The sequence below is a fragment of the Charadrius vociferus genome, unplaced genomic scaffold (genome assembly GCF_000708025.1).
Source record: "Charadrius vociferus isolate BGI_N301 unplaced genomic scaffold, ASM70802v2 scaffold107, whole genome shotgun sequence".
In the NCBI taxonomy this organism is placed as follows: Eukaryota; Metazoa; Chordata; class Aves; order Charadriiformes; family Charadriidae; genus Charadrius; species Charadrius vociferus.
In genome coordinates this window covers 269359-290096 of record NW_009649117.1, presented here as the reverse complement: position 1 = coordinate 290096, position 20738 = coordinate 269359, and the positions used below count along the sequence as shown (strand labels likewise).

The window sequence follows — 20738 nt, the reverse complement described above, 5'->3', positions numbered from 1 at the left end:
TGAGCAGCTGATCATCCCCAAACATCGAGAGAAACTAGTGCAAAGCAGATTTCTTCATTCTTCTGATCACATTCCCGCTCGGTGCATAGAGAATGCATCCACTGAAACAGTTCATTCTTCCAGGGGCAGAGGGGGGATTAAGAGCCATAACACACGGTCGGTTTGTTAAACAATTTCATCGTTAAGGTTTTGCCTTAAAGTGGTCAAGCTTGTTCTTTTGTACAGGGGAACGTGACGTGGGCAAGGCTAGAAAAAAAAATTTAAAATACTCCTTTTCCCTCCCCACCCCCCGGCCTTACAATTAATACCAGCACATCTTCAAATAAGTTAAAACGTCTCTTAAGTTTTGGTAGCACCAAATTCTATCCCTTCCCTTCTTCTATCCCCACGTTGTAAACTTGAACACACTGGCCCAAGAGCATGAAAGGGTTTGGCAAAAATAGGCATCAGCCTTCCCCGTGCACACACAAAAAACGCACGCTTCCGAAACCCCCCTCCGCCCCTCGCTCCTCTTGCAAAGTGTTACACATCTGTGGGCACCTACATACCTTTAGTAGCTGCCATAATAGTTTCATCAGCATCACAGATGGACATTGGGTTACAAAGCGCAGGAGAGCTAAAACAAATCCACAAAGTCCGTTTGGACAAGCGCTGTTTGGCGTCTGCGCCATACATACCGAACTTGGCGTGCACCTCCTGTCCCGTGCACACCCACGCACGGTCAATTCACTTCACAATCTGCTTTGCGCTGGACAGGGCGGTGATCTTAATGGCTTCTGCTTTTTATTCGTAACATTGGAGCTTATTTTAAAATTGTACATTTAAATAAAAACATTAATTTTAATCCAGTATGCATAATTAAAAGCTATCCTGTCCACAGAATGCTAGGATGTTTTCTTTCTCTTAAAAGGCCAAATCTAACACGTAAAACAGAAGAGACAAGTTACTTTGGCTGCAAATAATCAAAAAATCTGGCTCAACATTCTGCTTGTACATTATGGTGTATAATTTAGATAAGTCCTTTAAAAGAAAAGATACCCCAGTCAGCTACCTCTTCCGTAATTACGTAGGAACAACGATACTCTTGGCTAGCAAAATGAGAAGAGCAAGATCTGCGTTTCCATCTGCTTGTTCCAAAGCCTCAAGAGCTTCCCGTGTGGTAAAACCAGCACCGAGGATCCGATCAACATCAGCCGCAGGGAAAGGAGGTGGTGGAGAAGCACCCGAGGTAGGTCCAGTGCAGCCAGCTGGTGGGCTCAGCAGTGGTTCTTCACGCCCACCCAAAGGCCACGGGCCTTCAGGAGCAAAACTGCTGCTTCTCCCAGGTGCTCCTGTGAACAGGCTCCGAGTATCTTCAGGTGCACCTTCACCCAAAGCAGGTGTAGACGAAACAGATGTGTCTTGCTCCAAAGTTGGACTAGTTGGACTCTGATAACCTTCTGCCAAAACCTCCGCCTGCTCAGAGCTCTGTTGCTGGTCAGATGCTGCTGCAGGATTCACCACGACCAAATCGCTCTTACCTGAAAACTTCTGAATCTCTAAAGCACCTTCTCCAAGAGCAGACTGCATGTGTCTGATAGACCCAGTGCTGATGTTTTCCGTGTCAGAATCACAAGGCTGTTTCCCCTCTGCTGTTCCACCTTCAGACCTCACCTCATAGAAGGAACAACTCTGTTCCTGGCTGGCTGGATCTGAACCTTTCTGCTCGTCTTCAGAAAGCCCCTTCTGCTGTGCTGTTGGCTCTTTGTGAACCATTTCCAGCTGAGAGACTTCTTCTGAGGCAAGGACTTTACAGTCTCCTTTCTGACTGATAATCAAGAGTTTGTGCAGCTCTTTCAAGGCTGATGACAGAGAGAAACGTGGCTCTTCTGAAGGTCTTCCTGGATCCGTGTCCAGCTGATGGATGCTGGAGGGGGAAGAGCTCTCTTCAGCTGCCAAATTAGACAACTCATACTTTGCAGGAATTTCACTAGTGCTTTTAGACTGCGGGACATCAGCAGTAGAAAGCGGATCGCTCAAGGAGGATGCAGACTTCAGCGACTCCACCTCCATAGAAAAGTTGTCCGCGTTCGAGTCAGACACACTTCTGTTCTCAGCCTGCCGCTTCTGCTCGCTTGCCGAGCTGGGTGCTTCAGCTACAGACTGCTCAACTGCATCTATTTCCATGAAGGCTTCCGTATGCGTACAGCGACAGGAGGCTGACATTTGGATACTCCCTTTTGCACAGGGAAGACTTGCTTTCTCCAGCCCATCTCCTCTTGTTTCCGTCAGAGGATTTGCTCGCTGGCTGGCTTCTTCCACAACAAGTTTCTCAACCCCACCAACATGGCAAGGAGGTTCTGGGTCAGTTGCCTCAGTTTGCTTCTCCAGATATTCCTTCTCTGGGTCTTTGCATGTCATATGGTCTATGGGAAGCTCATGCTTTTGCTCCTGTTCTGAAGACAGACATATATCTTTATTTTGCCTGTGCTTAGTAGCAGTGTCAGCCAAACTATCTTCTTCTGTCCCTTCCAAAGGATGTTCCTGATCACGGTCTTGTTCTTCAGCGTTACATTCCTTTACACTGTCAGCAATAAATGTTTCTTTGAGTGTCTTCTGTGAAAGGCAAGCTGGATTGCAACAGGTTACCTCCCCTGTCTGGGGAGGAGGGTCGTTATTTGCCAAGGAAGCGTTATTGGGAAGATGCTGTAACAAGAGAGGATGTTCTTCTTCTGGGGTTATCTGGTATTCGGTTGGAGACTCAAAAGACTTGACGGCTCTAGGATCAATGGGCTCTGCGAGGCTAGATTCGGATGAGCAAATTGAAGCAGGGGCAGAGACAGAACGATCAAGTAATTGATTTGTGGGATTACAGATCTTGGAATTTAGTCCTGAAGACTGGACTGGATTTTTAAACCCATCAGAAGCTGGTAATGAGGGCATTTCCAGTGAGGTAGTTTCTTTGTCACTATTCTCTAATGGAAGACAGAAAGAAAGAAGTAGTTAGGACACACGAGAACCACTCTTTTCACTGTAGCAGTGAAAGCTTATAAACCGATGGCTATAAATACCTGGTCTGTGGCCCACTCCAGCTGCAGTAAACACACACTACATGCATCAAGGCTTCCGACGTTCTGTTTGCATTAGGAAACAAACACACCAAACTGTGTTAGCATTCAGTGCACACCGCATGCATGGTTATAGTCCTGCAACCTTGCAGCTCCCCTCCCGACTGCCCATCAAGACAGTGTAGGAGCAGCAGGAGCTCCTCACGTTCGCTGCCTTCCAGGAGTTCTGTCTGGGAAATTCATTACGTCAAGTCAAAAATAACTCTGCTGGAGAACAATTTAAAGGCTGCAGTGTAGAGAGTACAGAACAGAGTGGTCCGTGGGTGATACTACACACTTGATAAAATACACGCAGCACAAGGCACGTGTCTAGCACCACACTGGTTTGTTCTCTGTATGGCTGAAGATATCAGGAGCCCCATTTCAGGGAAATGAGAATTAAGAGGGCATCACAGTTCTCAGACTGTGCTCCCAGCAGCTATTGCCTTGTGATGGCTAATGCCAGCACAGGCAAGAGAAGGCTAGCAAACACCAGCTTGCTGCAAAAGGGAAGCGTAAAGACCGTAGAGTGAACGCAGAAATCCCCAAAAGGAACTGCTGCCCGAGGCTGGGAAGAGGAAAGCAAAGGTACAGCCAGAAGGCAAACCCAGCTCATCGTCTCCTTCTCCGCACAGAGAACGGATGAATTGCAGATCTCTATCAGCGGCACCAAACACTGGGTCTCGTTATCAGGACAGATTAAATAAGTGAACTTATCTTGCTAATGGTCTAATCTTGCTAATGTATCAGCTCTCACGCTCTCGTTAAATCACTAACATGACCTTTGCTATAAGAGCGCCTGTTCTTCCATTAAAACCCTACTCTGCCCAGTGTCAGATATCTAGATTTTGTGCTGCGTGATTTGTTGCATTAGTTCCCTTTCCCTTCCCAGAGGCCTTCAAAGTCAGTGGTCTTAAAACATATACCACTGTTTTACCTAAAGTCTTTCTCTTTTCACAGATACCCAGCTGTACTGGGGGACAGCTAGCCATGCTTATATGTACAGCTGGGATTTCCTTTGTGTTCCACGCCATGGAAGAAGTCTGCCCTTTTCACCTCAGCTACTTGTTTCTCTTATTCTCCATTAAATAAAAACAGTGCACTACATGCTGTGATGCTGCACTTCTGATCGATACGCTTTGGTATAAAATACAGCGGCCATTACAGAGAGCAATCCCTTCTGTTGGCTGCACATCTGGTCTTAACACAGCTACAACGACCTGGCGGCGCTGGAGTATTAAAAAAAACAGAATTATCCTGCAGATTTTCAGACCACTTATCTTTCATATGGGTAGCAAAAAGGTTTGTGACACAGGATACGGATGAAAACCAGAGGGATCTTTTCCTGTTTCTACATGGTAGGATTACATTCACACTCTCTGCTCTCAAGTCAATCCTTTAGAGAGGAAGCAGAACTGTGTTTTGACTCAGTGGATCGGTAATAAGGGCCTGATCAGTCAAACACACCAGGGATTTGCAGTCATTTAGACAGCAGAAGTAGCTGGTATTCTGCCAAGCACTCCTCAGTTTCATCCTTCTGAGACCCACTGTCATCCTCCTCCCAGGGTACCTGCAAGAGCTGAATTCCAGCCCCATCGGGATATCGATCCAGCTAACACCCGGAACAAACTCTTCTCCACAAAGTGCACCATCAGGGATAGATTCCTCTCTATATTAGGAAAAGCCTCAGTTGCATATGTACCGGCAACGCCTTTCTTGTATCGAGGCTGTCTGCGTGAAAAGCTCTATATGGGGTAAACTACCTGAATACACTTCCTCCTAAAGCAACTGTAGTTTTGCTGCTAAGTTTTGTAAATCCTCCATGATCAGAGAGTTTCCCAGTGGTGGTGGGAAACACAGTATATTGGCAAAAAAGGGCAAGCTCTCAGATGTAAGCGAAGCAGACGTGGAGGATCTAGATGACAGTAAAACATACCAGGACTCCACTACCACCTCACCTGCCTTGCCGTAGGTGTTGAAACACCAGCAAGTCAGCTGACAGAAATCATGAGGCTCACTAAAGTGAGCTTCAAGGGATTAAAATAAAGCTCAAGAATAATCCAGGTGCATTCAAAGTGAGAACTTTAACAGCCTACAGACGTACGCAGCCAATTTCTGTTGTACCATCTACCAGAAGGCAGCAAAAATGCAAGCTGTTGTGAAAGAACAGAGGCCTTGCAGGGAGCTGAGCTTCTCTGGTCCTGCATTACGGTCTCTCCCTCTCCAGTTTCATGTTCTTTCACTTGGTTTTCCTGGTACCATCTCGCGGCAGCTAACAGTTTTGGAAGAGAGGAAGAAGGTATACATTGATATTCTGACATCTTAGGAGGCAGCCTGTGAGCCAGAGGCTTGTAACATGTCTAAGACTTACACACAGTCAATCTAAACAAGACCTACCTTAGTTTTGTGCACGGGTGTTCTACAAGCATTAAGTGAATACACAAAATGGATTTCCTGTTCTCATAAATCTTTTACATTCCTCTAGGGCTCAGCATCAATGGAAACCAGTAGACTGCTGATTAGTCTGAACAAAGCCACGTGGTCTTTAGAACTGTATTTGGTGCATAAGCAGCTTTGATTCAAGTCATTTTAGGCACTTTTCACTTTAAAGCACTTGACTAAAATGCTTTTATTGTAAAGACTCATATATTCTGGGCTGAGGTTTGCTTTTTATTTGACCCTTTCAGCAGAGAACTAAGTCCAACCGACTATGATGTCTGCAAAGTCTCACCCCAAATGGAGACACGTTACAAAAACCAACCCAGGCTTCATCACGTTCAATGTTTTAACAGGAAAAGAACTAATATTTACATCTGCACATTTTCTCTGCCAGGTTATGTGAAGAGACATGAGCCCAAGGTACCAAATCTGACCTTCAGGTCTGTCAAAACCCAACAGGGGCAAGGTCAAATCTATGTTTGTGTTTCTCTCTACTTGCTGCAACTTAAGTTAATAAGCATTCCAATTTGGTTTCAAAAGTTGGACATGTAAACCGTTTCTTGCTGATTCATTAAAGCCTTCTCGAGGTTTTTACATCTCTGGAAAACTTCTGTTCTTAGAATGGAAGAAAATTGGTCAAAGGGACCAATAAGTGCAGTCCCTTAATGTAACCACCATCGTTATTTGCAAGAAAGTCACTGCTTACGCTTTGGACAATCAAAAGCAGCAAGTGGGAAGTGTTAAAGAAAAATTTCAGTGCATTACAACTGGTTTTATATACATATATGGTTAAATCTGGTTATCGCACTTCAATTTTAAAAATGGGCATGCTAGAGTCTTAAAAAATTAGCAATAAGAATGTTGAAGACGTCAACTTTATCAGCTTAAACATGACCCGGCAAAGAGTTTTCCATGTGTGTGGGAAGCAGAATCTTACTGCGTGCTTTCAGAGGAAAAATTAGCAGTAAAACTCAAAAGTCTCTATAAAACACTTGCATACAAAATGTTATCTTTAAAAGTTTTGGAAAAGGCCTAGGGAATACACTTTGAGAGGTATTCACAGCTTCACTGTAATAGCGGGGAAAAAAATAATGAAGCTTTCCTTTACTGAAAAACATAGGCTGAAGTTAAGGGAGGAGTTAAACAGAAAATTTGAGTTTCAGACAGTTTGGCTCATAGCTCAGCTTTCAGCTATTTTGGCATCTCCACTTGACTATATTTTGCAGCTACCGAAATCTTCCGTAGTCCCATCAGGCTGCATTTGTGCAGCCGACGGATTGCAGAGGCACAGGGAACAAATCTATGGGGAGGGTGAAAATTCTCTTTGCAGATCACATTTAAGGCTGATGATATACGTTAGGACGTGAATGCAGCTGCTGCTTTTGAAATCTGGAGCAAGAGTCATCTTCAGTAAGAAAAGCAATTCACCTTCCAAGGGCACAAGCACCATTCTAAGGAAAAAAAAAAGCTGAAATAGTACAATTTCTAAAAATTGTCATGAACTTTTGTCCAGAGATTTGTACTTACTGCTACAGCTCCTCTATTTTTATATGCTGCAGCTATTAAGAAGAGGATTTGCGGGAGCCTCCACAAAGCTGTCCTTACACAAGGCTGCTAAAATACCACACAACCGAACCATGACCGGGGTGAACGGGTGCACGGGTGCCAGAGACAACCACTTATCTCCGCACCTTCGAAAGCCAAGAAACCAGAGCGGGTAGGAAGTTGCAAGGAGAGCACAAGTTAAACAGCAAGCACCCCCGAATGCCTTCATGCAGACAGATTTTTCTGTACAGAAAGGAAGATAGAAGCGCAGTTAGAGGCCGCAAGCAAGAATAAAGCCCCTTTCTCTCCACCATTTTGTCGCTGATACTGCATTAGACTGTATCTCCTAGGAGCTAAGAAGGGGGACTGCCCGCGGACATCCTGACAGACAGCAAGAAAACTATGCGGATTAATATTTCAACTGGGCTCCTCCTGGTACCTGCTTCCTCTACGGACTTCTGTATTGCTTCTGCTAGTTCCTGGTCTGCAATCTCCTCCGGCCGCACGTCTTCCCGCCCGGCGCCGTAAGCCAGCCGGGCACACTCTGGGAGCTCGCCCTCTGGGAGGAAAGTGGTCTGCGAGCCAGTCGTGCCAATCACTAGTACATTCTTCTTGAGATCAATTGAACACTGTGAAAGAGCATCAAGACATCAGGGGCCTGTGTAAGAGCCAGTGAATTCCCAGAGAAAAAGGAGAAACAAGGTTAAACAATCCATATCCAATGGGAACAGCGCATAGCAGCTAAGCAAAGTGGGCCAAGAGCACCAGCTATAAGCAAAGGGCCCCATATGACTTGATTTGTAATAAATCATTCTGTTGGAAAGCTCTGAGCATCTTTGATCAGAGCAAAAAACTTCAGGGAGCAGCCAGACACCCTACAGCTATCTATGATGTACGTAGTGTATGTACTTCTTTCGTAACTGGCTGGAAGATAATCCACCATCAACGCAACTCAGAAAAATCCTAATAAATTCACAGAAAAGGCATTTATATGCACTTAGCACTTAAGTTGGAAGAGCCAGTAACTGCTTCAAAAGAGGGTTTGATACCTGATGCCTCTTAAGCATATCCAGTCCTAGAAGCATGTCCATGGGCTGCTCTTCAAGGATTGAGAAGGAGCACGCCAGGAAATCCCCTTCAATCTGGACCTGAGCTGAAACACAAGGGAGAGAAGTTACCACCTCGCAACGCTACAGCGCAGCAAATCTACTTTCCGCTCGTCCATCTCCTGGGAAAGGTCTTCACAAACCTGCTGGGCAAATCTTAAACCCGAGCTCTCATGTACTGTTTGGGTCGCAGAAAGTCGAGCCCTGTGCAAAACCTGGGGACTATCACGCCTGCCTTGGCCTCACGAAGTTCATTATTTTAAAAGCTGACCTGCTCTAGAGCCTTCAGTACTGCTTATCTAACATTCCAGGCAAGAGGAGCTGCATACAGCTCATTAGAGCACAAGCCCAAAAAGCAACAACAGCGAAGAGAATCGATTTTTCAGACAACAAGGACAATCTTCTCTCATCCAGAAAACCTCCACAAGAGCACAGAGAGCCTTCTCTTCCCAAAGGAATATGAAAGATCCACTGAACTGGAACCATTCCTGAGCAACTCATGCTGTCCAACAGTCCCACCCCAAACAGGAAAGATCCTGCCATTTCACATTAGCCCCGTTTTTTTTGCACCCAGAGCAAACACATCCTCTGAACTGAGGACTCCCTCACCTAAAAGTGTTAAGGTAATTCCATTAAAAAAAGCATTAATGAGACAGAAGCTGGACTACTGCACCCAAGACAAATGAACATATTGCAGGGGCGCTTTTATTTTACTCTGCGGGATTTTCTAACAATTATAGCATTAAACCAGACACTTCTCGGTGCCAAGATTGTGGGAAATGCAGTAAAACTGCTGCTAAAGCTGCCCAAAGAAGAATACCAGTACTTACCTAAGTGCACTCTGCCAATTATTTTCTGTGTTCCTACACCTTTAGCAATGCCGGCCCACCGCCGATCTACCAGCCTCATTATGTTGCACCTTTCGGCACAAGCTTGACTCATGATGGTCATCTGGGCACCTACCAGCAACAGAATTTGTGTTAAATCCTGACAGCGCATCACAAATTAAATTCTCTCCTGGAAGGGCTTAAGATCTTGCACTCAGCAGCCGGGAAACCACACTGCACCAGCAACTGCATTAGGGCATAAAGGCTTCCTGCGAATCCCACTGCGTTCAATTGACTGTATACGCACAGATCAGCACTGACAGTAAAGTATTTGTGTTTCTGTAGAGCTGGAATAACCCCAAGTACTTTCCCTTTAAGGCTGCGGATGAGAAGCACAGCATTAAAGGCATGCAAAATCCCCCCATCTGTAAAATGAGATAAGACACACATGTGGCAGTGACCTTTCTGGCATCGCAGCCCCAGAAATTCTCACAGGAGCCTTGATCTGGAGTGTTCGAGCACTCACGCGCACTGCTGCTCACAACGGTTTGCTCTGTTCGCGTTAAACAAGGCGGCTTTCAGGTTTTAATTAGGTGCTTCAAAACCCAGTGCTTTATTATGGAATTTTTGGGCAAAACTTCTGGAGCGTTTACTGTCTCCCTCAGTGAGGGGAAGTGCAGAGAAAGAGATGAAAATGGGGGCAACTCACCTGAGTCAACAAAGGCTTTCACTGGATGGCCATTGACTTTGCAGTTAATATACAGCATCACCACCTGCCCAAAACTCTCGGGGGCCTCTTCCATTGCTATCGTCATGTTTTCTTCAATGTTTTGTTGCCTGAATTTAATGGAGAAGAGAGAGAAAAATCAGACCTTCCATCAGCCAGACGTTATAAGCATCCCTCCGACTTACAAACAGATCTGGTAATCCCACCTGCTGCAGCTCACCTTACAAACAACATGTTTGAACCACAACAAAGGCTGCTTCGTTAGCTAAACATAGCCTTCTTAGCAGGGGGATTGCTAGTAATGATCTTGGCTTAATCCAGAGCCGTCAAGTCGCTCTCCAGCAGCCACGAAGACTGCTCCTTCCAACACCTCGCCTAACTCACACTACAGCATCAGGCGACAGAAACCTGTCACCACAGAGGTAACCTGGAGAACCTGCGAGTGAAAAACCTGTGTATTTATTAGTCACTCTAAAATAAAACACTGCGGGTACACGATGAAGATGTTGCCAGTAGCTACAATGCTGGAATCCCACACGGCAGCCGAACATTACAATCCTCCAACGTTTCCCTGGTATCTTTCCTTTCCAGACGTAGGAAGGGGAGGGAGGTGAGCAAAACTGCAGCGAGAACTCCACCATGAGAGCAAGCCCTTGGTGCAAATTCAAGCCTACAGAAGAAACACTCTTCAAGAAGCCCATCACGGCCCCTACAGTGATCTTGGAAGTGATGGGTATCCGTAGCGACCGCATCCGAAATATCTACCAAAAAGGGAAAAGGGTTTCTGATTTTGATGCTATTTTGTTTTTCATCCTTAGTAGGGGAAGGGGAAAAACCCCAAGCTCCTCTTCTATCCATCTTCGGTACTGTGGTAGCCTCCCCACAACAAGATGAGTCGACATGGTTTCTTGGTGGGGAAGGAAAACAGCTAACAGCATCCGAGACCTGGTTTGCCTGGGAGTGAAAGCACCTCACTGTCAGCCTGTCCTGCTTCATATCCTCGTGAAACAGAGCCACAGGTTGTCCTGTCTTTTAGCATTTGAGCATAAATCGGATATGCAGTGATTAATCTTCAGTTTGTTTTCTTGTCAAATCCATTATTCTGTTTTCTCTGTGCTTGACACTCTCTCCACCTAACATACACTTGAAGAGCAGAGATGTGTCTCAAAAAAAAAAAAAAAAAAAAGATGCTTGCAATAACTTCCAATCAATCTTGAGCAGAGTGCATCTAATTAAGCAAGGAGGTCAGAGAAATTAAGCGGGGTGTGAAATCTGGGGACAGCTAGATGCCCAAACTGCTCCCCAACAGCAGCACAGCCTTGGACACATCGCCTTTATCTGTCCCCTCATCTGTGGAAGAAGGAAAGCGTTCCTGTGCCTCCGAGCAATGTTTTGCTGCCTACAAATGTATATTTTTCCACATTGCTAAGCTAAGCATTTATCTGGCACCAACACCTTGTCAGTCGTAATGCAAGAATGACTCTTATCACAAATGAATTTTGGTTATGACCAACTATGAGCCTGTATCAGAAAGATGTCTTTACCAGGGCAAAAAACCCCAGTCACGTTCTGACTCAAGGATTTATCACTCAATTTAAGAAATCAAGCCTCAGCCCAATGCAATTACAGTTGGAAGACAGCAAGAGGCAGCGAGCACTGATGAGCAGAACATATTTCTACAGAACATCTCCTTCTGACAGCAGTGATGCTCAGAGTCTGGAACCAGCCAGAGAGACAAAACAATTAGCAGTATGCAAAACCAAATCTCAAAGGCAGCTGGGAGAAATGACGCCACGTTGCTGTGCAGAGGGCTCAGCTTAGAGACTAACACAGGCCCAGTTCTCTGGTTCAAAACACAGCCGAGGTACCCAACTACCACCTCTCAAGAGGATCCAAGATCTCCGAGTGCTTTCCACAAGTGCTCTTGCTTCAGAGTGGACCAGCCTAGACAGCCCTGGGACATCACACGCTGCGTCCTCTCGATCTGGATACATCTAAAGGATGGGGTGTGCCTACGCATCCCCGATTCCCAACCTTCCCACGTGCAAAGGTGGCTCAGAACCCTGCAGGCTCCTAAGGCAGGATCTAAACACACTCCTTGCGTCCTCCAAGGAAAAAGCATTATGGATGGAAGCACCCTGTGGAAAAAAGACGACCTCCAGAGCCCGCAAGCAACTTTGGTTTGCTACCTTATGTCTTCTTCTATCTTGGCTTGTGCCTCAAGATCAAAAGGGTCAGCTGAATAGAGTCGGATCCTCTCCTGCTCCCGCCGGGCTCGGTCCTGCTGTTGCTCCAGCAACACCCTGGTGAATTTCTCTGCAGGAAAAAGGAGATACAGAAATGCTTTTTACTGGAAATGACTCTGACAAATCAAGCTCTGGCACGGCAAACTCTTCTTTTTATGCCAGCGTGCACTCAGGGGTAGCCTCAGCAGCACAGGCACAAAGGGCTTCATCTGAAGGCAGCACGGACAGACCTCAAAGGATTCGCTGCAAACTTGGGAACCCACTGAGATGAAAAGCAACGAACTGGACAGAGCTCTTCCTCCTTGTGTCTGTTACCCAGACTCAGCACAACCAAACTCAATTTCCTTGCACATACATTTTTATATGGAAGAAAAATGGAAAAAATATGAAGACAACAATATTTAAAACAAAGAGCTACCATTAAAACAGAAATTCATTCTTCAATTGCAGCAAGAATTGCCTACACAACACTCAAAAAAGACCAGCTGCAAAACCAGCAGATGAGACCCGAAGCAGAAATCAGGACTACAGAACTTGCACAATTCAAACAAGAAGCTTGTGTGCACGTGCATTTTGAAAAAGCTTTAGACAGAGACAGAAAAGAGATTTCATAGCTCTTGATAAGATGGCCCATCTACAAGAACAGCTTGCAAAATCTATCATGTTTTACACTCAGCAATTCCTGGTAAAATAACAGCCTGTAGATCCAGCAAAGAGCAAACGCAAAACTGCAAGACATGAAAAGGCTAACAACAAAACTTACCTTAAACTCAAACAACACGAGCAAAGACAGGGACATTATAACCCCTAAAGCTGAATGCCGGCCACTGAAATCAAGAGCTCCCAGGCGGGACACCTCCTTCACAAAGTCTAGCTGCACATTTTAAGAACGCAGTTTTCAGTCCGCCACTTTTTGGATGTCCTCTGGCTATTTTTTTTTTTTACTGCTTGGATTTGATCATATACATTCCCAAAAGGACTTTGCAATAAATTAAGTTCTGTAAACACAGAAGGTTGTGGGTTTCCTTCCAGAAACGCAGTTCCCGTGAAGAAGCTCTCTGGCCTTAAGGCTGTTACATGTTCAGGAAGGCATTGGGTATGTTATCTTATTTGTTTTGGGGTGGTTGGTTTTTTTTTTTTTTAAAAATTAAGTTTCTGTATAGCAGGTGCCTTCTAAAGCGCTTGGGGTGCATCCAGCACAGTCACATGGCACACATCTATGTGTATATTTGGGCATCAGAGCCAGAGCTGAACTGGATCTGTGCCCAAATACTGGCAGTAGCCGTACAGAACGACGAGAGCATAACCAGATCAAACCCCACTTCCTTCTGACAGCCCACTGCGGCGATTTGGGACTAAAAATGCACACCCGAATCAAAGTTTAATGTGCACAACAAGACAAGGCAGACCAGCAGATGAGCCAGTTCTGGGTGTCTTGGGCTTAACCTCTCATTTCTTGCGCCAACTGCAGCACATCTTCTCAAGGTGATGGGAAAAATTTCTCTACTGCACTACAGACGCAGTGCTCACCAGAGGTGTGAAAAAGCTTGAAAGCACAAAGGACATGGTTTCAACTCTGGATATGAGCTAAAGTAAAATGAAATAGGCCGACAATATCCACGCAAGTTCCTTTCTAGCTTCCTTTGACGGAGAGAAATCACCAGGGTGTAACCTTGAAAGAGGAAAAAAAGTCTTCTGCTAGAAGCTCCTCTTCATTCATTTCCCCAACACGACTTATTTCCTAACTAAAGGTCTTGCACAGGTTTATAAACACATCTTCTGATGCCCAAAACACCACCCTGTTTTCATGCTGAAACGACACTAGCGTTCGAAGCTTTCATCACGTGCAGAATGAGGGACCAACGTCAGCTGCTCGCTTGCACAGGAAGTGAAGGACATGGAACTAGACTTCAACTGTGCCCAAAATATGTGAACACCTTCACGATTAACAGACTTAAACATTTTGGACTATTCCTATTGGAAAAGCTCCCTGAAGACACCATTCACTTGTTCCTTTTCCTCTCCCTTTCTGATGTCCACTTCCGTAGCAGCTCACCATTAGGGACAGAGCTGGTTTTATAGCGTACTGCTCTCTGTTGAGGTCTCAGTGGGCTCTGGGATGCAGCAAACACACCACCATTATTGGAAAACATGCATTCAGGGAGTCTTCGCGTAAAAATCAGGAGCTGAGTCACTTGTGTTCACAGAAACTCAACTTATCTGTGCATCTAATATTTCAAAGTAGGGGACAGAGGATATTAAAGAAGCCAAGCAGGAGAAATATGCCCAACTTGCCAGAAACAATCTCGTTAGAAGGAGAGGAACTCTGCCTTGAGTAGTCCCAACTGGCACCTTTTATCAGCATCATCAATGAGCTGCCAGCGAGCATCCCAGCTAGTTAAAAACCTGTGGCTGCCTTTTATTAGAACTGAGCTCAAACAGATTTAAAACCACCTCCTGCAGATTGAAATCCCAACTTACCCAGGTCTCCACTGAGCAACGCCTCCGCCAAGGGCGGATTGCGCTCCTTCAGCAGGGAGAGCTCGTGGGGATTCGCAAGCAACATCTCCCGTAGCAGCGCCGGATTGTCCAAACCCTGAGGGAACGAAGGTGCATCGGGAGGTGACGGGCGAAGACGCTGTGCTGGTGGTTGGTGCTGCTGAGTGGATGTCCCAGGAACCGCGATGCTGCTGAAGTCTATCCTTGGCAGACCTTGGAGGGAGGAAAAGGTCAGAGGTGTCAGCGCTTCACATTTACAATTCTGCTTGAAAAAACACAGTGGAAAAACTGCGGGAAGGATAAGCCGCTCTTAATGCTACAGTATTAGACCGGATTCTGCGAACAGCAATACGTGATGGAAGCACAGCCACGTACTCAGGTTAGTGGGTTAGGAATGCCAGCATGTATTTCTGTAACTGGTCTAGCCTTCTATCTGACCCATTTTTTATCCCCTGAAATGCACTTACTCAATCACAGACTAGTTATTTCCAGCTTCATGAATGTGAATACCACATGGAGGGATCGCAAGGCTAAACCCAGTGTCTCTAAGGCACTTCTGAATCTCTCAGATTTAAAACAAACAAACAAACAAAAAAAAAACGGGGGGGGGGGGAAGAAAAAAAGAGTAACATTTCTGCAGACCTGCATTGCAGGCACCAACCCTCCAGCTGAGGCAGGAGGACAAGGACCTCAAGCAACGCTCCCACGGCCTTCTCAGCAGCGGGACCTTCTTTTCCAGCGATAATTTATACCGGGGAATTGCCAGGGATTGCTGCAGGAGGCAGGACAGAGGAGCAGGGCTCCACTCAGATGTTATCTGAGGAGTCTTTTGCATGTATGCACGATTGCATAACTGGGTTTGTTAAGATGCATCTTCTCTGGGTTATTTGTCACTGCACAGATTCACAGAGCACATCGCAACAGCCTTTTCATGTGTTGAAGCTGCGCAGACTGCATATTATTGCGCCATTACGCCGAGCGGGAAGGGAACCAGCATCATATGAGAACTCACACACCTGTACAAAAACTGCTGTTCTGAACCAGTTACCTTCCTCCCTTTCTCTGTATTTCCCCCAAAGAAAAGTAAAATAGTATTCACTTCGTTAGAATTAAAAAAACCATTAAATAACAAGCCCTTTAGCCAATTTTAAAAGCCCTTTAGCCCATCCCTAGCTGCTCTCCTTCCTAAGTGTTTTGCCTAGCGAGGTACTACAGGAGACTGACAGGAGATGGAGTTGCTATTTGATAAATATTGAGATCTTTGGATGCTCAGAGCAAAAGTTAGCGCAAATCCTTTCTCACCTGGGAAACGAATGGAAGGCCGCGGCTCTACGGTCTCTTTCTGTCGCAAAATCACCACGTCCCCGTCTTTCAAGCCATAGGAGGCCAAAGATCTGTTGTTGTCAGTTAGAGGCCGCTCCGCATAGACTATCTGTTCATGGAGAGAGTGCAGTGAAAAACACCGCGCGTGACAAAGCAGACATCTTGCCCTTTTTTTTTATTTTATGAAAGCGTTCCAGTAAATCCTTTGGAGCCATCTCAAGCTTCAGAAGGGAAGGTGTGTAATTCTCGCCACGGACAGGCCCTGCCAAGGCACCTCTACCTCAGGCACTGACAGACCTCACCAGGTAAACGGTTGGACAATGACACCAAGTCGGTCTTACCGAAACCCAGCGATGGTTTCTCGAAACTCAGCATCTCGGAGAAGGGCTGGTCTCTCTTAATTAGAGGCCAAGATTTTTAGAGGAAAGCAAGCCTTGCACCGGGGCTGTTTGCCACACGTTTCCAAAATCCAACCTCTACGACTACACAAGTCACGGCCGTCTTCTACAGCGTTATCTCCCCCCATGTCAGCACCTATTGACCAAGGACCGACTGCGCACGTGCAGGCAGCGTCGATCAGGGTAGATCCATGGATGATGCAGTCCAATATCTATGATCTCTGCCTTTTCCCACAACACGGTTCCCCAGAATAACCAGTTTTACAGGGACCTCAATGATTAGCTCAGTGATTTCCAGTTTACTTGAGTGATGTAACTCTATCCAGACTTGAAGGTTCAGCACCCAAAGACACCACTCCCGAGACTGCAGTCAGTCCATGGCGGGGAATTAACTTCTTTTGACTATAAAACACAAAGTCACATCATTTTCTATTATGATAATCTGATTTAACAAGGGGTCTGCAGATTAAACACAAAAACGTATTGAGATAAAAATGAATAATCACCATGGGAACATTTCTGTTAACATTAGAACTGTAATACCTACAGATGTACTGAATTACAGGGAAGCAAAGAAATAAATAAACGCTTTACGGGAACGAAAGTTCCCAGAAATGGTATCTGCTAAACCTTAAGGTTTCTGTGCCTTCACCGGCGCGCAACGAGACTGGGCAGATCGGTTCAGCAACAACGTGTTTGCCACAGGTCGGGACTGGCAAAGCCGCGTGGGAGACGCTTTCGCAGTTCTTGCCTGGATGGGCCACGGCTCTACGCGATGCTATCGCCAGTGGCAGATCCAAAAAGATCCAAAAACCCTCCAATTACTACACGTCTTGAGGTCTGGAAGATGCTACAGACTTTTGCTGCTTTACTGCAGCAGCTCAGAAGTATTACAGAGAATCCCACTAATGCACTTTGGTAGTGCCAAAGCAAGACACAACAGAAAAAGCAAAAATTATAAGAACCAGGTAAGACAGCAATCAGAGCCATCAGAGCTAGAGAAACACACGCCATTAGAAACAAGCACGAGCTTCCTACCTTCTCATTAACGACGCACCTAACAGCCTCAGCGCTACTGCACCAGACTGGGTGCAAACACGGGTCCATTTGCCAGCTATATTAAGGTGTGCAGTCTTCACTCTGATGATTTGCAAGACATTACCGGCATAATTAAGGTTAGTGGGTGATGGGAAGAGTCCCAGTGCATCCTTTCACGTTACCGGACGCGTCCCACCTGCCCTGACTCAGTAACGCTGCTGCTCACAGAGAAAGCAAGCTTGTAATAAATCCCAGCTGCACGCGCAAATCTTAAATGGCAGTTCCCCTGCGCAGACACTCTGTAAGAGACAAGTTAATCAGTTTAAGTGAGGTTTTACCTCTGTCGTCTTGCTGGGATTGGATTTATGAGCGTTCGGCCTTAACACCTCAGACAATGAATTAAGCGCCCGGCACTCACTCTACGTCCATTAGCAGCACGGCTTAATACGCTTTTGACTCATTCCGCTCTGCTGTTAAAACAAACTGATCTAATTTTGCTGTATTTTGATTATCTGGTTTGTAGCACATTTTAGAAGGCAGCCAGGTACCGGACATGGGCTCTTCTGGAGGTGACCCGGGCAGGGATGCAGGCACCGATACCGCACAGCGGTTGGGTTTTGCACAGTGCCGTAGGGTAGAACCTCCTTATGGAGTGAGGAACCCCAATCAAGAGTGATTCAGATACCACCAGCAACCGTAAATCAATCCAACCTCAGAACCCATTAAATACTCCTGCGCACAGCCAAGGACAGGAGATGCACGGCACGTAAAGAAAGAGAAACGAAAGAAATAAATGGTGCTGCCAGAATAACGCGGTTCTGCCATGAGCCTCCCCGTCCCCTCCCCAGAAAAGCCATCACCTCAATGCATGGAGGAAAACGCAGCTGAATTATTTCCCCTCTCCTCACCCAGCTTCTCTTATCACCACAGCCTGACAGCAGCCGTCCCCGTTATCTCACGCCGCCCTCCCTGCCTTGCAACCGCAGCCATCCCTCGGAAACCTCGCAGCCCCCTGCTCGCCTCCACCCAAACCGCAGCACCCGGAATTAATTCCACAAAACAGCAGAAAATAAGACTGGGATGAACACACAGCAGCGGTTCACTCCACCCTGCACAACCCTTACTATTAAATTCATCCTCTCTTTTGTGCCAACACAACACCTTTAACACAACGTGGACCTTGGTTATGGAAAAACGGCACTAAATCACCATGTTCGGTAAATGTAATACTGCCTATTTGTAGAGGATGGTTTAACCACGCAAAATCCTTCTACACAACAAGCTGCTTCCCCGATAACTTTTATTTTTAAAACTTTCTCCCCACTGAAGGTCCTCAAAACATTTCACAAGCATTGGACAGAAACAGGAGTGAAAGGAACAGTAAATACATGGCCAGAAAACATGAAAAGAAAGGAGGCAAGGTGAAGCATAAATGGCAGATGGATGAGCAGAAGGGAAGCAGAGGCGGCTACAAAAAGCACAGCGCTGATCCCTGTTACCTGCCGCTGATAAAATTGCAAAACTCCACAGCAGTTTAACTGCAAAAGAAGGGAATGCCCTACAAAATGCAAGCAGAAAAGTCCGTGATCGCTCGTTATCCTAAAAGAGACCCAGAGCTGGTGGGTTCCGCTGACGCAAGGGGGACAAAGCTGCCAACGAGGAGTTTACGCTCCACACACCCGGAGATATCGAAGCCACTGTGCGCTCGCAGAGTCCCACACGTAGAGGCTGTCCCCACTGCCGGCTGCAAACGTGGGTGCCCGGGTGGCGGCTGTGACACAGACACGGGGGATTGCTGGAGCGCAGCAGATGGGAATCTTTGTGTGAGATGGTTTCTCTCTTTCTACCTACCAAAAATCAAGAGTTTTTTTCCCCCCTAAAGGAAGATCCACCTCACCTTGATTTTCTGCCCCTGCTTTGGAGACCGCTTCCCCCTCAAAACTGACCCCTTAACCCAAAATAAACAGCTCGCCGAAGGGAGAGGCAAAGCAAAACGCCATGGGCGAGGTGTCGGGAACCTGCTCGGCAAGGGGACACGTCCACCTCGAGGGCTGCCGGCTCAGCCGTTCTTCCATCACTGACTAATGTTTGCTTGACTGGAAAAATATTTTATTAATTTGGACTTGGAAAAGGCTCGAGAAGCAAAAGCCATCATCACAAAACTCCCCAGACTCTGCCAGGCGCGGCCAGCGCCCCAAGGAAAGGCGCTGACATCGTCCTGTCCTGCAACACGCCGCCCAGCTGAAAAACAGGTACAACTGCCAAAAAAAAAAAAGAAAAAAAAAACTGTTGCATGTGAAGAACTGTGTGAAGTTGACCAAATTAGAAACAAAACAGATAGCTTTCTATTGCAGGAATGAATGAAGACTTTAAAATGAAATGCAAGAACAACCTTCCGCCCACAAAACCCAGTCCAAAAGTAAGATTTTGATTTATTTGATTCTACACATATTTTTGTCATTAAGCTTTGTAGCATATTCTAAACTTTTGCTGCACTGTTATGCATGTTAAGCCACCGACTCCCACATGGTGAGCTAATGGCAAAGAAAACACTTGTGTCACCACAGTTGAAGAAAAGAGAAAGTCTCAGGCAGAGACACAGAAGATTTCAATGCTCTCTGAGACACGTTAGCCTACATGGAGGTGACACCATACAGGATTTCTGGGCTCTTCTCCCCTGTCTTTGGACACCTGCAGGAGCTCCTATCAGTCACAAGAGCAGAAGGGAGGACAGAATTTAATGAACAGGTACAACTGCCAAAAAAAAAAAAGAAAAAAAAAAAATAGCGGGACTGAACCCAAAACAGTGAGTAAACCCCAGACGGATGGACAGACGGACGAGAGCCGCCCCCACGCCGTGTGTTTTGGCACGCTGGCAACGAGCGAGCCCCGAATTCGGCTCTTTGCTGGGGACACCAGGCAAACGCGCCGTTTGGTCCCCATACCTCTGTGGGGAAAAAAAAGGGAGGGCAGAGGGAATCCTCAATCTGCCCTTTTCCACCCCAGAGGTGGGCAGGAATTTGCTATGATAAAGAAACCCGTCTCTGAACGTTTCAGCCCCGTTCCCCAGGGTTTGAGGGGATCGCGGGTCCCCACCTTCCCTGCTCTGTGCCTTCCATTCCCCTCGCTCCAAACCCTTCCTCCTTAACACGCCAAATTCTTCTGAAAACTCAATTAAAAACCCCCCAATTTTCTTCTCGTTTTCAGGTCCACCGCGGGAGGAGAAAGAGCCTTTCCCGGAGGAACCCCGGTAAGACATCGACCCATCGGGGATCCGGAGCCCTCTCCTTAGGGGACGAGGAGGACTTTGAGGGGAAAAAGGCCGCGTTTCTCCCCCAAAATAACGACAGGTCGCCCCCCCAAATAACCCCCGAGGTCGGGGAGCGGGCGGGGCGGAGGCCCTGGGGGGTGAAGGGGGTGACAGACCCCGCGGGGAGGGGGGTGACACAGCCGTTCCCAGCCCAGGGAACCCAACCGGGGGAGGGGGGGGACGCCGTGGGCGGG

The 20738-nt window shown here is 46.5% G+C and overlaps 2 protein-coding genes across 2 annotated transcripts; both read right to left on the bottom strand.

Annotated features, from left to right (window-relative positions):
- Nucleotides 1–1062: 1062 nt before the first annotated feature.
- On the bottom strand, nucleotides 1063–11965 carry RSC1A1 (regulatory solute carrier protein, family 1, member 1). Its single transcript, XM_009888349.1, has 7 exons — nucleotides 11920–11965; nucleotides 9713–9840; nucleotides 9007–9135; nucleotides 8120–8223; nucleotides 7627–7699; nucleotides 3051–3113; nucleotides 1063–2954 (listed from the first exon to the last, which is right to left on the bottom strand). The coding sequence occupies exon 7, from the start codon at nucleotides 2920–2922 to the stop codon at nucleotides 1063–1065; it is 1860 nt and encodes a 619-aa protein (XP_009886651.1). The 5' UTR covers nucleotides 2923–2954; nucleotides 3051–3113; nucleotides 7627–7699; nucleotides 8120–8223; nucleotides 9007–9135; nucleotides 9713–9840; nucleotides 11920–11965.
- On the bottom strand, nucleotides 3569–16173 carry DDI2 (DNA-damage inducible 1 homolog 2 (S. cerevisiae)). Its single transcript, XM_009888348.1, has 10 exons — nucleotides 16096–16173; nucleotides 15778–15907; nucleotides 14458–14688; nucleotides 11920–12046; nucleotides 9713–9840; nucleotides 9007–9135; nucleotides 8120–8223; nucleotides 7510–7699; nucleotides 5297–5358; nucleotides 3569–3586 (listed from the first exon to the last, which is right to left on the bottom strand). The coding sequence occupies exons 1-10, from the start codon at nucleotides 16171–16173 to the stop codon at nucleotides 3569–3571; spliced, it is 1197 nt and encodes a 398-aa protein (XP_009886650.1).
- Nucleotides 16174–20738: the final 4565 nt, after the last annotated feature.

What these genes read in the sequence shown, in the direction of transcription:
- DDI2 (XM_009888348.1), bottom strand. Translation starts at nt 16,173, where the DNA reads ATGCTGAGTTTCGAGAAACCATCGCTGGGTTTCGGTAAGACCGACTTG. An exon ending in AATTGGCAGAGTGCACTTAG is followed by an intron (nt 8,224 to 9,006) that starts GTAAGTACTGGT and finishes CTTGTGTTTCAG; the next exon opens with CTCAGGTCCAGATTGAAGGG. An exon ending in ATATGCTTAAGAGGCATCAG is followed by an intron (nt 7,700 to 8,119) that starts GTATCAAACCCT and finishes GCTCTTTCACAG; the next exon opens with TGTTCAATTGATCTCAAGAA.
- RSC1A1 (XM_009888349.1), bottom strand. Translation starts at nt 2,922, where the DNA reads ATGCCCTCATTACCAGCTTCTGATGGGTTTAAAAATCCAGTCCAGTCT.